General features: G+C 38.6%; 1 protein-coding gene across 1 annotated transcript in view; it reads left to right on the forward strand.

The window, feature by feature from the left end:
* The first annotated feature begins 3,938 nt into the window (after window positions 1-3,938).
* Efcab5 (EF-hand calcium binding domain 5) overlaps window positions 3,939-18,018 on the forward strand; it is a 111,367-nt gene continuing 97,287 nt past the window's right edge. Inside the window, exons 1-4 of the mRNA XM_021178008.2 lie at window positions 3,939-4,112; window positions 4,716-4,970; window positions 5,821-5,905; window positions 14,563-15,103. Of these exons, the coding sequence (XP_021033667.2) occupies window positions 4,071-4,112; window positions 4,716-4,970; window positions 5,821-5,905; window positions 14,563-15,103 (923 nt within the window). The 5' untranslated portion in view covers window positions 3,939-4,070. The remainder of the gene's footprint in view (window positions 4,113-4,715; window positions 4,971-5,820; window positions 5,906-14,562; window positions 15,104-18,018) is intronic.

Raw genomic sequence — 18,018 nt, forward strand, 5'->3', positions numbered from 1 at the left:
ACACTTAACTATGAATCCTCTCTCTCTCTTTTCCATATGTTTGTCCTAATCAGCTTCAACTATCAACTTGACACAGTTGAATACTTGAAACAACTTGACATAGAATCATCAGAAGAAATATCTACTGAAGGATTGTCTAAATCAGATTTGGCCTGTGGCCATGTCTGTGAGAAATTGTCTTGATTAATGATGAATGGGAGAGGTCCCAACCCACTGTGGGCAGCACCATCCCTAGGCATGTGGCCCTGAATATATGAGAAGGCTAGCTGAGTATAAGCCAGTGAGCAAATCAGAGATTGATCCAATGAGCATTATGCTTCCATGACTTCTACTTGAGTTCATGTCTTAATTTCCCATTATGATGGCTAAGTTGCTTTTAGTCAGTGTTTTATCACAGCAACAGAAAAGCAAACTTGGCTTTCGCTTACAATTATTTTATCAGTTATATTAACATTAGGATTAATGTAATTGTATAATTATAATGATCTGTTTAACATATGTAATTGGTTTATCTATTAACCATAACTATAAACTATAGTAATTTAAAGTCTTAACTATTCAGATATTTTATCTCTATATCTGGTTCTAATAAATAATTTACATTTGAAAATATTTTTTCTCTTGATTTTCAATGGCTTTCTTACTTTTGTTAGAATGTTGTACATCATATGTAAACAAATAGTAGGAGGCAAACAGTCTTATCCCGAGAAGTGGGACTATTCTATCAGGCTATTAGTGTGTAGAGTTTAGTTAGTTTAGACAGTAAAGCCTAAGTTTTGTTGTTATAGTTACCTTTGGTCCACCACACATTTCTAAAATTCAACATGAGCACTTCTGTGACCAGATGAGTTGAGGGTTTTTTCTCCTCAAACAATTCTCCAGCAGACACCAGCTAGAGAATTCAGTTCTGTCCTGACACTATCCTTTCATAGCTCACAGGTGGAGGATTTAGTCCTTCAAGACTACTTCCTCTTCACTCCAGTTAAAGCTAGTATACTTAAACTCGCTGCAAACCATAGTTCCTGTCCCTACCAGTCCCACCTTTGATATGATTTGTTCCTACAACTCATAGAAATAATTACATTTACTAGTTTAATATAAAGGACACACAAAAGGACAAATGAATAGGCAGACAAAGACATGATTAAGGCAAGGTGTGTTCAGTAACCAGTTCTTCAAACTCTGGGAGCTTAATTATGAAGCTGTCATTGATATTCTCATTGGCCATTAGCATCAGCTCAACCTTTCCCTCTTCTGTTCTACCTGACATTGGAGATGCATTTAAAAGTTCCAACCTATAATAACAAATTAGGCTCATTTAGCAAAATCATCCCCTATCCTAAGGTAACCCAAGAGCCCAGCAAATCACATTAGAAAGTCACCTTAAATGAAAGATGCCCCCATTACCCAAAAAAGAACCAGATGTTCCAATCACTCAGGAAACTCCAAAGGTCTTAGGAGGTCTGTGCAGGAAATACATGTATTTTACATATGTACATATATGTATGTATGTACACACACACACACATATATATATAGACACACATATATACCATAGCCAATATGGTATATGTTTTGCTCAATGTAATAGTTCAACAAATTATTAAGAATATTTGGAGAGCATTGTCCCAACTTTTAGAGCAGTTTACATTAATGCTACCACTTCAACTTTCATAAATAATTTCCTATTTCCTAGGAACTGTCTCAACAATTTAATTTTCTACTCATCAACTTATTCTTTCAGTAACTCTATAGATTACTGTAATTAAATACTCAAAAGTTGAATTAGTGTTGCAAGGACTAGTTTCAAGATACTGTGTGCAATTCTGACCTAATTTACATGTGACTAGGCAAATTAATCAAAATCTCTGTTTTGTTGCATTTTAAAATAGGGCTATTAATATAACCTTGCTAGAAAGATTGTATGCTAACAATGTCTAGTAGAGCAACGGTAGTGCAATATTTGAGATGCAAGATATACCTTCTTTTTTTTCGTTTGTTTGTTTGTTTGTTTTCAAGACAGGGTTTCTCTGTATAGCCCTGGCTGCCCTGGAACTCACTCTGTAGACCAGGCTGGCCTCGAACTCATAAATCCACCTGCCTCTGCCTCACAAGTGCTGGGATTCTTTTTTTTTTTTTTTCAAGTCTTTCACAATACAGTCTAAACTCAATGTTGCTGGCAGAATTAACTTTTTAAAACAATAATTTGTTAACATGTACCTCTGTTTTAAAAGTACATAGTAAAATCCAAATGCCTCAATATATTATGATTCTTTACATTTGGCTGTAAATACTATATCCTTAATGGGTTATTTTCGTTTGTTTATAAGTGTTTTTCCCATAAATATGTATGTGCACCGTTTTCATATCTTGTGCCCCAGTAAGTTAGAAGAAAGAGTCAGGTCCTTGGAAGTGAAGTTACAGACAGTTAGGAGCCACCACTTAGATACTAAGGACTAAACCCAGGTCTTCTGCAAGAACGATCAATGTTCTTTATTGCTAAGCCAACTCTTCAGCCTACAACTCCAGGTACTTTTTTAAAAAATAGTATCTATTTTTATTTATATGAGTCCAGGTATTTTTAAAGCCTCGTCTTCTTTATTTTTGAATCTATGTTTCTTCTGCTACAAATACCCTCCCCTCTCCTTTGTACACATTTTAAAAAAACTAGTCCTTCAAGAATCAATCTTTGAATTCTGTGTCTTTGCCACAGGAAACATCCCTACTTATCCCCTAATGTGCTGTGCGCACCGCCACCTTTACACCTTGCAGGCTGACTTGCACTCTTCTCCCCCTGCTAAACTGGAAACTCACTCCTTGGTTTAAACCCCAGGAAACACTCGCAGAGAGGAAGATTCTCAGTGCAGCTAGTTGAACTGACTTTTCTGAGTACTTCTAAACAAAATAGATTTTAACAAGAAATAAAAGAAACTTCTTATCAGTTTCAGGAGATTGACAATTACAAGCAAGCAATATATGGTTAGGACTGAACACACAATTCTGTTTTCTATTAAAAAAAAAGTTATTTTTAAAGGCTTTGAGGCAGCTTACTTAATGTTGTAATCTATTCTCTCCAGTGGCAGTACTATTAGTTTATTTCACTGGAATTCATGGAATACCTAGATTGTCACTTCCCAGGAGGCAGAGACCACATGCATATAATTTCTTTTTGAGACAAGATCTCACAATGTAGCCCCCGCTGGCCTGGCATTGGAGATCCTCCTGTTCAGCCTCTTGAGTACAGGGGTCCAGGGGTCACCTAAGGGTCATTCTCGTCCTCTGCCACACCCAGCAAGAATTCACTTTTTGCATAGCACCGCCCGTATGTAATCAAACTATGACACGATACTTGGCACAGCAATGATTTTATAATTTGTCACTGGAAATGCAATCATTTTCTGTGAAGTGGAAGTTATTTTAGTTTCTCAGTATGAATAAATAAGCCAGATAAATCATATTCCTCAAAGAACTCCCCCCCTCACCAAGGGTTTAAAAAGCTTTTTATGGAGTGTATCATACTGTAATTTATCTTTCGCATGTTAATTAGGGGGACATCAAAGGTCTTCTATGCCTTAATTATTATGTAAAAAAAATTAATGGAGAAGTTGGGATGGCACAACATGGCTGTAATCCCAGCACTTGGGAGGCTGAGGCAAGAGGATCAAGCATTAAAGTCTGCCTGCACTGCATAGTAAGACCTTGTCTCCAAAGATAAAGTTAATGAAGATGACAATGTTTAAAGAGTCAGTTGCATTATTATTATTGTTATTGTTATTATTATTATTATTTCAGATGATAGTGGTGGTGAATGTGATGGCGGCCTTGTTTTGGGGGGGGGGTCTCTGGTCAGTAACAGTAATAACAGCTGTGCACTTGGACAGTTCAGCAGTTGAGAATGTATGAGCATTCAGTAGAATGCCAGGGTGTGGTGGGTCAGGAAATGACAGAGGTTATCACCATTCAGAGTATCTCTGCTGCTTGTTAACATTTGCTTTCTCTCTTTTGGTTGTTAATATTGTAAGGTTTACTTCTCAGTATCATTTGGTAGCTTTTTTTTTGTTAGTGGTCAAATGAGTGAATCAACATCTCAAGATCCGTCCAAGCCTGACCAGGTTCCTGTCCTATGTTTGTTCTTAGCCATTTATGAGAGGGTTTGAGACTCAGTTCTTCAGAAGACCAAGATACAGTGTCTTACTGCAACACTTTAATATTTCTTTTTCCTTAAAATATTGTGTAGCAAGCTTTGATAGATATTTGGGGTTTAAAAATGTAGGATTCAAAATAACAGTTGGATCATAGTGACCTGCTTCTAGTTGGCTGTGCTTCTTAATTATAATGCTATTTGGGTATTATTATTGTTTTGTATTATTTGAGACAACGTTTTGCTATGTAGCTCCGGCTGGCTTAGAACTTAGCATGATCCTACTGTCTGAAGCATCCCAAGTGTGAGGATGCTATGCATATTCCACCCTACCCGGCTAACAGGTCTTTATAACTGTTGGAAGTTTTAAATATAGCTACTTTCTATCATTTTACTGAGGATTAAACTTACTCATGTGAATTATATTAAAATACATTTATATCTTATATATAAATAAAGATATAAATATATAATATAATTAAAATAGAAAACATTTAATATATCAGAACATTCAGTGTTAGCTGAGCTCCTAGGCCCTTCTTGAGAACATTTATGGATGCTGTTCCAATTTCAGGACAATGGAAAAGAAGACAGGGAACAGCAGCAGGACTCCTCAAAGGACAAAAAGGACAGAAAGGACGAAAAGAATGAAAAGGACTTAAAAGAAACAAAGGAGGAAAAGGACAAAAAGGAAGAAAAGAACAAAAAGGACAAAAAGAAGGAAAAGAACAAACAGGACAAAAAGGAGGAAGAGGACAAAAAAGAGGAAGAGGACAAAAAAGAGGAAGAGGACGAAAAGGAGGAAGAGGACAAAGAGGGCGAAAAGGAGGTAGAGCTCCCTGAGTAATCAGATAGCTGTATGACCGAGTAAGCCGCCTGCATAACTTCTTATGAAGAAGGAAAAATGTGGATGGTCAAAATGAGAGGGCAAGGGCAAAGTGCAAATCCAGGTTGATTATTAAGCTGATGGGTTTTCAGTTACAGGAAACTCACACAGGCAGGTAAATTATCTAAACAATGGCTGGCTGCTCTCTAACATCAGAGCAGCTGCTCCCCTCGTGGATGGAAGGAGCCTTTAGGGTGACTTCGTTATCATGCTGAAAATATAATCTCTACATTAATCACTTAGCTTTGCTTTTAAAAATGCAAGGTTACAAGGCAAAGAATACACTTTTAGAAGGAGGCAACTGAGATTAGTTAGTTACAGGGATTCAAACTAAGTTGACTAACACAATTTTTTTTAAAGATCCTATTATTACATACAGGAGCATTAAAAGTATTAAATCCCACAATGCCACCATTCTTCATAAAGTTAATCTTTAATTTGCTTTAACTCAGGTGAGAAGATGATTCTAGCACTTTTTGGAAGGTGGCTTTTTAAAGGTCAAATATAACTATGAGATGGCCTAAATTATGTTCATAGGAAGTATTGTATAATTCAGGAATCAACGTACCACTGGAATGGTATCTCAAGCGTATCATTTCATTGGCAATAAGATGTGTTTAGTTAATAGATTTGAAAATGTAAACGCAGGAAACTGACATGTGGTTTACCTCTTAGGAGTACAAAGGAATGTTTAGTAACTCCACAAAGTAACTCTCCTAATTGAAAGAAAGCCAATACAGCTTTAAGGAAAAGCAATTCATTTTGAAACTTTGTTTCTTTTCTCCTTTCATAGCCATCAACAAATCCACCAAGTGATGTTGATTCAGAAACTAGCAACCAAGTGACAGAAAAGGCAAAGGTTGATATGAAATTCCAAGGTACAGAAATAGCCTTTCTCCTGACACAACTGAATCTTAAAGTAACAAACAGGAAGGCATTTTTCAAGGTTTTTTTTTTTTATTTATTAATCATTTTATTTGTTTACATTTCAAATGTTATCCCCCTTCCCTGGTCTCCCCTCCACAAACGCTCCCATCCCCCTCCCTTTTGCCTCCAAGAGAGTGCTCCCCCACCCACTCACACACTCCCCGCTTCACCACTCTAGCATCCCCCTTCTCTGGGGCATCAAGCCTCCACAGGACCAAGCACCTCCCTTTCCACTGATGCCAGATGAAGCAGTCCTCTGCTACATAAATAAAGATCCTGAGAGGATCCTGTATACCTAATTTAAGCAGTAGGTAAAGATGATTTCCTTGCCCTCTACAAATACTTTTGAGGCATCTTCATGACTATTTATTCTCTGCTAATTAATTAAAGAGAATTTTTAACTAAGAGCTAAAAAGGTTTCTAGCAGGCAACCTATAAAAATGAAAACTTCTATGATCTGGTTTGCTTATTGTTTTTTTATCTTGTTTATGCTTGATGGTACATTTATTCTTTATAACCCAAAGCCACCCATAGTCCTATCCTTTACCAAAATTTCACATAATTATAAAGATTGGAAGTTTACAGGATCAAAAAGACAGCAAAGTATACAAGACATCCATTTCTTCCTCTATAGCCATTTCTAAATCCATATACTTTGTGAAATTCTGTACCAACAGAAATATTTTACAATATTTAACATTTAGAAATTTCATTATAAATCCCATCAATTCCAATTCCACCCAAACACTTGGATGTTTAAGTGTGTTTAGCTTGTTTAGGTTGAATTAAAATAGTAATTAAAAAGCAATTTTAATCTGTAAAATTGTGTAGTTGACAGTCATAACTTCCAAATGCTTTTCCGAATTGTTTTTCCTTTAGATGAATTAGGAGAAATTATTTACTATTTGGGTTTTTTTTTTTTTTTTTTTTTTTCGAGACAGGGTTTCTCTGTGTAGTCCTGGCTGTCCTGGAACTCACTATGTAGACCAGGCTGGCCTCGAACTCAGAAATCTGCCTCACAAGTGCTGGAATTAAAGGCTTGCGCCAGCACTGCCTAGCTATTATTTTTTCTTATTAATATACATTATGTATACCCTTAAAACTTTCCAACCTTCAGTTTGTCTTTCTATTTTCTATTTACTTTTATGTATGTGCATTTTCATTATTTAGTTATGTCTCTGTGTATAAGTGAACATGCAAGCAGGTACCAAGAAGGTATTGGAACCTCTGCAGCTGGAGGTACAGGTGACTGTGAGCCTCCCAATATGAGTGGTGGGAACTGAGTCTGGTCCTCTGCAGGGGCAGCAAGCTTTAGTTACTGCGGAGCACTTTATCCAGTTTCTGCCTCTTTTTTGTTTAAGTATTATAATGTGATTTTTATTTAATAACACATGTATCCTGGGAGCAACACTGACTACCCATGCAGGGCAATTTCACTCAAACAAAACTCTTTTTTAAAGTTATATTTTGAAATTAAATTGATAACAGGCAGATTTTCATAAGGCTTTTTCACACATCCTTGCTTTTGATTAATTCACTTATTAATCCTCTTCTTCTCCATTCCCTTGGCCCCATCTGTTCTCAATCCTTTAATTCTCAATATTCTTCTTTTTATTAAAAATTTAATTAATGTAATTTTCGATACAATATATTTTGATCGTACTTTTCTTCCACAAATTCTACCCACCAACACAACCCACACAACTTTATGTTCTCTCTCTAAAAACAAAAACAAAAAAGAAGAAACAAAAGCAGAACAACACACACAATGAAAATAAAAGTAAACAAAAGACCAATAAGACAAAAAAATGCCAAACAAAAAGTCCATCAAAGCACCATCAAGTTCATGTTGTGTTGGCAACTAGGCATGGGGCTGCCCTGCAATGTGGGTGATGTGCCCAGTGACTGTGCACTGGAGGAAACTCACTTCCTCTTTGCCAGTGAGTATCACTTGCAGTTAACTTCTTCCTGATGGATGGGGCCCCGTGTCCATTTCCCTGTCTCAGTATTGCAACCTCCTTGTTTGGCTTGAACCCATGCAGGTCCTGTGCACGCTGCCACCACCTCTGTGGGCTCACATGGGCATCAGTCAGCCCTGTTGTGCCTGGAAGATGCTGTTTCCTTGGAGTTGTCAATCACCTCTGGCCCTTCCACTCCTGCTTTCCTCAGTGTTGTTTCTACAGTTTCCAGCTTTATTTATTTACTTCTTTATGTAGTGTGTGTTGATGGTACACACGGGGAGGTCAGAGGGCAACTTGCAAATGTTCATTCTGTCCTCTCACCATGTGGACTCCAGCAGTAGGCTTCGGGCTGTCAGCTGTCAGGCTTGCCTGCAACTGCCTTTGCCTACCGAAGCTGTCTTAGCAGTCCCTCTATTTTGGCTAACTTTGAAAGCCTCTGGCAAGTCTTTACCTGTCCTTCTTCACCTGACAGTACTCCTGCACTGCCTGATTTTAACTTCCTCCTCCTTTCTCCCACCAGCAATAACCCAGAAGTACACTTTGTATTTCCCTTAATTACTTGAGCCAGCTTTAAACATTAACTTTTCATTTAAAACATGCCAGACAGGACTGTGAGCAAGGAACTTGATTATAAATTCAATGAAGTATTTAATTAGTTTGTGGACAAATTATACCTGCATGACTTCATATGTGCATTCTGCCAAGAAATTTATTGCTCCCCACCCCCTCCCCCCAAAAGTATAAATTGAGTCTCTGTCTACTTTCCTGTTCTGGAACTTTCTATTTCTTTTCTATGTGTAGTGGAAGAAAGTGTGTTCCATCCGTTGCTCTGTTTCTCTCAGCATGTGTGTATGGAAAACATCATGGTTGCTCTGTATGATATCAAACGAGACATGGTGCTCCATTTACTTGATAATCAGGTATATTTAGAATTTTTCTTAACATAAATATGTATATATATAATACTATACACACACACACATGCACATACACACATGAAGTGTGAAGAAAAGCTGTTATTACAGCTTCAATGTGTCAGAGGAAGTGTCACCTTCCTTGTTATATACTTGTCAAAATTATGCTATCTTGCCAACCAGCTACCAAAGTGCATTGAAACTCTTGTCTATGTACAGAAAATACTGTGGCTGAGTGCTATGTCAGTTCTTTATACCAGCCATTGTCTTTTTTGAGCTGTGAGACTAATTTTCATTTTAGAAATCCTTAAACATAACCTATCATTCCCCAGCTCTGTTCTTATTTCACAAGCCCAAAGATTAACAAAGCTCGGCAGGAAACTCCAAGTTCCTGCATCTACTGACTTTCAGCTCCAGTGCTGTTTGCTGGGATTGCTGGTCCTTTTTAAGCAATCACATCATGTTGAGAAATGCTGATAGCAAGGCCTGGGCAGCTGGGATTCAGAAGGGCCTGTGTTCAAAGAGCAGCACATAGCTTGTCAAGAACTGCCAGGCCAGTTTCAGCAAACCAGTAGCCAGCCCCAAGGATGTTAAGTTACCAAAAGAATCTGTTGAGGCTTATGATAATAGGGATTACTCAATTCCCACTTATATCCTTAACTAGATTCCACACGAAGTATGCCTAGCAATGAGCCATGCATTAAGTGCAGTAAATTCAATATGTTACGTTTGAAGTCTGGCCATTTCAAATTATGAACAAGGGATTCTTCCATGTGCCTTCCTAGAGTTGAAAGTATTCGTGCCTCAGTAATATATGAGCAGAACTTAATGCTAATAAACTCACCTAACAGCTTGGCCTTCATGCTGTCATTTTGGTAGCTTTACTCTTTTTTTCTTCTAGTTTTCCATTCTTTTGCAGTCATTTCCTTTTCTATATGTCTCTTGATCTCCCCCCCCCCTTCCCTATTTCTTAGTTCTTCTCTTCCTTCCCTAGTACTTTCTTTTACAGGGCAGGACACCAATGGTATCATAATACTGAATTAAGCAATGTAGTTCAATTTTTATTTGTTTGTTTTTGAGATAAGATCTTACTATGTAGCCCTGCTGGCCTGAAACTTACTATGTAGACCAAGCCAGCTTGGAACACAGAGATCTGCCTGCCTCTGCCTCACGAGTGGGATGCTCAGATTAAAGACATGTGCTACTACACCCAGAAATATCTTTTTAACCTTAAACAAGTTAGTGTATATGAATGACTTTTGCAAATTGTAAAGAATGATGTAAGTGTAGTGTATTGGCTATATATAAGATAGAAATATTCTTCATTTTCAAAAAATAATAAGAAATTAAAATTGCTTTAAAAAAGAAGTTGGCTAGTGGGTAAGAAGGTTTGAACATTGGTGTAAGAGCACTCTAATACTTCAAATAATACCCGGGACATAGTGGGAGATCAATCATCACTTACTGAGTGGCATGTAAGTGAAGCCATCAGTCTGTCTGGAAAGGAGTGCCAAAGCACAGACTACTGAAAACCCCATTTAAACTATATTCAATTAAGCTTCTAAGCTAACTTGCCCTTGGGGCACTTCCACAACTTGTGATCCTTGAATTCCAAAGTCATGCAGGGGAAAGGCAGCTTCAGATAGACTCCCGACTTATTGCCCCTCCCACTGCTGCGCCTCCCTTCTTTTTGATTTTTATGGCTCCAAAGGAGAAGTGTTTAACTAGGATTATTGCTTAGCAACCTAGAGTGGCCTACCACACTAGCAGGCTGGCAATGAATAGAGAGAACATTGTAACTTACTGGTGGGTTTATTAACAAGCCATTGTAGATGGCTATTAAGTTGCTGTATATCTGTAACACGACTCTAAAATCGAGCAAGAGAAAAGCAAGTACATTAAAGTCTGCAGACTTAAAACAATTGCTTTCATACTTTTCTAAAAAGTACATAAAGATAAAAGGATAAGGATTATATACTAATAAGTACTGTGAGTATTTTAGTTTTGTTTTCTGTTGCTGTGATAAGAATACCCTTATGAAAGAAGCTCGGGGTGAGGGGAATTTGGTGTCTCAGTCAGTCTCCAAGTCTGCAGAAATGTCCAGGTGGCGGCAAGAACTTGAAGCAGCCGGTCCCATCCTATTTACCCTGAAGAGCAGAGAGCAATGCAATTAATGAATGAGCTTCAGGGCTCATCTGGCCTTCTCCACCCATACAGTCTGGGATCACCATCAGGAATGAGCTGCCTGCAGTGAATAGGTCTTCCTTCCTCAGTTATACAATCCAGACAACAGCCCCATCCCCACAGGCATGCCCAGGGGTCAGAGCAGTTCTAGATTTTTTTCTGGTTGGCAGTGGACATTGACCATCACCGTGACAAAACAAAGTGGGGGCATCCCCTCCCCTCCCGCGCCGCCCCCACCCAGAGACCACTTTATTTGCAAATCCAACTGACAGATGAGAAAGCCATATGTGACCCCTCTACAACTTCCTCTGATTGGAATAAGTGATTTGGCCACAGAGGAAATAAAAGCCTGAAGAAGGTTCGTAAATACCATCTACCATTGGACCCAAGAGGGGCTGCAGGGCTTCCTCACGGACTGTTTCATTTTTCCCTTGGGAAAAAAAGATAAAATTTATTCTTCTCAGTATTGACTTTTCTGCAGCAAAGCCTTTTTCTTTTTCCTTTCTTTCTTTCTTTCTTTCTTTTTTTTTTTTTTTTTTTTTTTTTTTTTTGAGACAGGGTTTCTCTGTGTAGCTCTGACTGTCCTGGAACTCACTCTGTAGACCAGGCTGGCCTCGAACTCAGAAATCCGCCTGCCTCTGCCTCCCAAGTGCTGAGATTAAAGACACGCGCCACCACTGCCTGGTGGTTGGTGGTTTCTTGAAGATGGAATACTTGTACTTAAGACCTTATGTTTTGGGTACTTCCTGCTTTATAAAAAATAAATAAATAAATAAACCCAGGCTAGGGCGACTTATAAACAGCATAAATTTAACTTACAAGCAGCATAAATTTTTTATTTACAGTTATGGAGGCTGGAAAGTCTTAAGATCAAGCAAGATATAAACAGATTTGATGTCTACTTGAGGCCTCAGTCTTTGCTTCCAACATAGTACTTTGAATGCAATATCCTCCACAGGAGATGAGCACACTGGGCCCTCAAATGACAGAGGTGGTAGGGACAACAATGTGGCCTAGGTAGTTCTCGCTAGACCTTGTTACATATTTTTTTAAATGTATGTGTATGTGTGTTTGTGCCTGTGTGAGTCTGAATGTACCACACATGTACAGTCACCTGGGGAGACTAGAAAAGAGCACTGGGTACCCTGAAACTGGAATTACAGCCTGTGTGAGCTCTCCAATATGGATGCTGGGAACTGAACGTAAATCATTTGCAAGAACGATAAATGCTCTTAACTACTGAGCCATCTGTCCATCCCCAGTCTAGCCTGTTTGTAGGGTACTAACTCATCCTTGAGGGTAGCGTCTTCAGAAGACTTCCCAGAGACCCTACCTCATAGTACTATCATATTAAGTTCCATTAAATAGACTTTGCAGGGACACAAGCATTCATACTACAGCATCCTAGAATAACAATATCTGTAATAGAGGCTGGAGAGAGGGCTCAGAGGATAAAGTCACTTGCCATTAAGCCTGACAACCTGAATTACTTCTATAGAATACAAGCTGCAGAAAGAAAGAACTGAAAGTTGTTCTCTGACCTCCACACACAAACTACGACCATAGTACCCTCCAAACACACACAAAATAAATGCTTAGAAGTAAAAAAAAAAACAACAAAAACCAAACAAACAAAAAAAACAATCTTGGTGATATCCCTTAAAGAAACGTGTGTAGAAAGGGAGATACATGCAATAGTTTTTGTTTAGGATTATTTGTTACAAGAAAAAAAAAAACTGGAAACATCCAAATATCTAGCAAAATGAGAAAGGATAAATATACTGTGATATAATCAATACTAAATTGTTGTCCCACAGTGAAAAATCAAATGAAGTAGCTTATACCTATCAATGAAGATAACTTTTCTAATTATGACATCAAACATTAAAAGGCTTGATAGGGGGTAATATGAAACAATTACATAAAATTTAAAATGAGAACAATATATATCAGTTAGATATAATAAAACATATTAAAATAAAAGGAGATGGTAAGCATAAAATTTAGAATAGTATTTCTGTCAAGGTAAAAAGCATGAGAAGCTGAGACTAGATACATATATATTTAGTAAATCATTATCATCCTTGCAGGTCTGAATATTTCATAATAAAAAATAGGCTTTTACAACAGCCATTACTAGGAAATTACAGAGGCTCTGTATCTTGTCCTTTTATCTCAGCAACAGTATTTATTGAGAGTTCTTACTAATTAAAAATGTCTCAATGGCTACTTTTCAGTTATACTAAAAATTAATATAGAAAAAAACTTCAGATATGATTCTACTTTTGTATACATCCACAAAATAACAGAAGCAAAATGAAGTAGCATAGAAATGGGTACACACAATCCTATTCTGCTCAGTGGCTAATTATATTATTCTTCAGTGGCTAATATCTGAAAAGATCCCAAAGTACTTTATCTTCATGGCTATGTCAGAAGAACAAAACAAAACACACCTTAATATTACCATTAATTCTCCCAATCCAGTCAGCTCAGCAATCATGGGAACAGAAGAACATATCTGGTAGTTTATTGTTCAGAGTGTGAGCCAGCCGTATCCTGGGCCCCCAGGGTCAATTCAGTTCCACCAGAATAGAAACCTTATGAATCTATGTACTGATGTCATGAAAAAATGGGTTACTTTCATTCTCATTTCATTAGACTGCCAAAATTGTTTGGAAAACTAGATATATGTGTATTCTGCCCACCCTTATGGCAGTTATTTTATATTTTTTACTCTTTCACATCAATTCTAGGATCCCATTGGTCCTTCGTTTTAGCAGTATTTATTTTCTTCCATGGATGAAGGAGGCCGTTAGATGGAGTATCTCCCATTTACTGTGCCCTCTGAAATATCTTAGCTCATTCTACCTCTCTGACCCTCAGGATCTCATCTCCTTCCCGTGTCTTCTGTTTTTCTTTCAACTTTATCTCCTGCTTCTCATCTCTAATATAGTCATATGAAGAAAGGAAGGAAGGAAGGGGGAGGAGAAAATGAGGGAGGAAGGGGGATGGGAGAAAGGGACTGGAGCTGGATGGAGTTGGAGGTCCACCTCGTCTCAGAGATAAAGAGAGCAGAGAGTAGCAACAGAGAATTACTTAATAAAGGCTCTGAGTTGCTCGACTGACTCCTGATTGTGTCAATAGCAGGTGCTTTTATGGTTCAAATGATCATCCTCCGGCTTTTGTTTTGATGATGGTGTTCAGGTAAGCCATGTAAAAAGGATGTGAAACTATTTGAGGTTTTTATTGTTATTAACTCTATCCTAAAGTCACCAATTAAATTAGATTTCGAGTATTATGTATTTTAATTAAAAATTATGTGTATGTGTATCTGTGTGTGGACATGTGCACACGAGTGTAGGTGCCCCCAGGTGCCTAAGACATCTGATCCCTCTGGAGCAGTAGTTAACAGGTCCCTGGGAAATTTGTCCTGAGGACCCTCCAGGGTCTTCTGCAAGAGCAGTATAAACGAACGCTCAGCTTCCGTCACCTCTGCAGCACGACAGTCCTAGTACTTCTTACATGTATCTACTTTTTCCTTCTCAGCTGGTTCAACAAAGGACTCCCCTGCAGTTTCCAGTAATGTTATGCTTAAAAAGCCTGCAAAAGTGATTCTTGGTATAGACGAAAGTGATCTGAGGTCCAAAGTACAGCTGCCGTGGAAGAAAAATCTTAATTTGAGGATAGAGGAAAGAGCCCAGGCCACGCAACAGAAAATATTAGAGAATGATAAACTGAAGAAGGAACAGGAAAAGAAGGTTACAAAAAAGCTCCCTAGGGATGACTTGGCTAAAGAGTGGTTCAATCCTGAAAGCATGACACTGAATACCCGGGCGTACCTGCTGGACAAGCTTCTACCCACCTTGGTTCCCGGAGTGGAACAAATGCTGATGCAGGTGGAGAAGAAGAAGCTTTTGAGCCAAGCTGACATCCCAACCAAGTTTGATCCAATTAATTATTTGGGGGAATATTTAATGAGACACAACACCCATTATATCAAAGACCCAGGAATGTCTGGCTACCAGAGGGTGATGAGAGAGATCACAGAAGAACTGAAGATACGTGTCCCTGATACGATCAACAACAGGTACGGTCGGCTGTGCGCTCCACTGATGATCTTTCTCCTTACGCTGAGAACGTGGTCGAACAACAATGTGAATATAGACAGGACTTGAAAAAAAAAAGATTTTAGAGTTAGACAAGAGGCACTTGTTGGCTGGGGCGGGGTAGGGGGCGTGGCTCGCACTGGTAATCCTGGCACTTGAGAACTGAGGCTAATTCATTTTCCTTTTAATAATTCTAATGAGTGGAAATATTACATAATACACATCTTTCTTTTTTGAAATTAGTATGGGGGTGCACATACCCGTGGCACATGTTGGAGGTCAGAGGACAACTTTGGGGAGTCAGTTCACACTCACCCTTTATCTTTTGGAGGCAAAGTATCTTTGGTTTCTGTTGCTGGGCTATGTGCTTGCTCCAAGCAAATTCAAGGTTACATAGTAAGGCTCTGTAGTTTTCTACTATGATTTACATTTTTTTCAAAGCACTGCAAGGACTAACAAATTAAAATGAGTATATTTGTTTTGTTTTATTGAGACTGAGTTTTGTTTTGCAGTTTGCATCCGGGCTTAAATCCACTGTGTAGTCCAGGTTTGCCTCACTGAAATCTTTTTGCCTCTGCCTCCCAAGTGCTAGGATTATAGCCTACACCACGACACCCAGCCCGTTACTTGGATGTGGTTGTCATATTAGGACTTCAAGTGTATATCTATAGACTCTCTGTACTAGAGAGTAATCTAATTCAAAAGTTAAATATATATGTTTTAAAAAGTTGTAGAGTAAGCCAGACATGGTGAGCGTGCCTTTAGTCCTAGCACTTAGGAGGCAGAGGCAAGTGGATCTCTGTGAGTTCAATGCCAGCCTGGACTACAGAGTGAGTTCTAGGACAGCCATGGCTACATACTGAGACACTGTCTCAAAAAAAACAAAAGAAAAGTTACACAGTGGAAAGTTTTCTTTCTCTTGTCCCTCTGTCAATAGGTGTCAGCACCTATCTCTGCTGTAAATGACTGCTGTTTCATAAATCCTTAGAGGGATTATTTTTATGTATACATTTGCAAGTACAAATATGAATTCTCAGTTTGTTTCTATTATAAAAACATATGAGTTGGAAATAACCCCACATTTCCACTTATCTTTTGTTATGCAGCTAGATTTTAACTTTTATGGCCTCCCATTTTGAGTAAGTTGCTTATTAAAATATTCTTCTGATATTGTGGTTTTATTTTATTTTATTTTTTGAGACAGAGTCTCACTATGCAGTCCTGCTTAGCCTGGAACTTGCCATGTAAACCAAGCTAGCCTTGAACTCACAGAGATCCACCTGCCTCTGCCTCCAAAGGCTGGAGTTGAAGGCATGCACCATCACACCGATTACGATAATTTTTATGTTAAATGTTGATCCATTTGTAACTTATGCTAGTGTATTGTATAAGATGCAGACCCAGCGTTATCCTTTTATGAATGGCTTCTTAGCCATCCCACTGAGACCGACTGAAACAACCCCGTGCCCAGAGGGATGTCTTTAACAAGGCTGGGCATTTCTACTTGCCACCTTCTGTACCCATCACTGTGGCCTTGGAGTTTTTTGGGTTTTTTTTTTTTTTAAAGATTTATTTATTTACTTATTTAATGTAAGTACACTGTAGCTGTCTTCAGACACACCAGAAGAGGGCATCAGATCTCATTACAGGTGGTTGCGAGCCACCATGTGGTTGCTGGGATTTGAACTTCGGACCTTCGGAAGAGCAGTCGGCTGCTCTTACCCACTGAGCCATCTCACCAGCCCCTGGCCTTGGAGTTTTTATGTGCATAGGGAGCCACATTTCTTCTTTGATTTGCTACAAGTCATCACATAAGTTTTGTTCTATGACAAGGGTAGTCTTCTTTCATTACATTTGGGTGGGGGGCGGTCTGGAAGTAATCTGAAGAAATGAAAACTATTGATTTCTATATACTTTTGTTCTCTGTTGTCCTACTGAGTTCTCTTATCATAAAGTGAAATTGCTGTGTTGGCTTTTCTAGGGAAACAACTTTGCTGTTTCCAAACACTACTCTTCCTTTTTCGTTGTCAGTTTTTATGCCTCTGACTTCTTTCTCTTACTACTTGCATTGACTATGACCTCTAATTCAGGGGTGCACAGCGCGGCGGCGGCGGCAGTCACTCGTTCTTGTCTTTCTTGCTTTAGTAGACATGCTTCTGTATTTCTGCATCTCTTGCTTCACCACCAGCAACTTACTTCACATGTTCACTCTATTTGTATCTGAAATCAAATACTGTCTTAAAACAAAAATAATATGTAGGGCCCTAGATGAGGAGCTCTCAACAGTTGATGGCTTCTCGGAGTAGGAGAGACAGTTTTATTTTAATTTATTTACCCTTATTTTATGTAATTGGTGTTTTGCCTGCATGAATGTGTATGTGAGTGTCAGATCTTAGAGTTACAGATGTTTATGAGCTGCCACGTGGGTGCTGGGATTTGAACCAGATCCTCTGGAAGAACAGTCAGTGCCTTTAACTGCTGAGCCATCTCTCCTGTCCAGCCTCTGAGAAACAGTTTTCTTACGGATGTGGCCCCTGGCAGGTTAGCCATGGGGTGGTGGCACACCTGTGAGTATGGGTAGCACAAACTGGAATCAATGTGTTTTGTTAAAAAATATGAATAAAGAACACAAAATTGCTCTAGGGGGTGGTGGCCCACACCTTTAATCCCAGCACTTGGGAGGCAGAGGCAGAGGCAGGCAGATTTCTGAGTTCAAGGCCAGCCTGGTCTACAAAGTGAGTTCCAGGACAGCCAGGGCTACACAGAGAAACCCTGTGTCGGAAACAACAACAACAACAACAACAACGATGACGACAAAAAAAAAAACCACAAAATTGGTGAGGTGAGGGATAAATGTGATTAAAATACATTTTATACATGTATGAAATTCTTGAAG

Source organism: Mus caroli, unplaced genomic scaffold (genome assembly GCF_978045245.1).
Source record: "Mus caroli unplaced genomic scaffold, Mus_caroli_1 scaffold_13, whole genome shotgun sequence".
In the NCBI taxonomy this organism is placed as follows: Eukaryota; Metazoa; Chordata; class Mammalia; order Rodentia; family Muridae; genus Mus; species Mus caroli.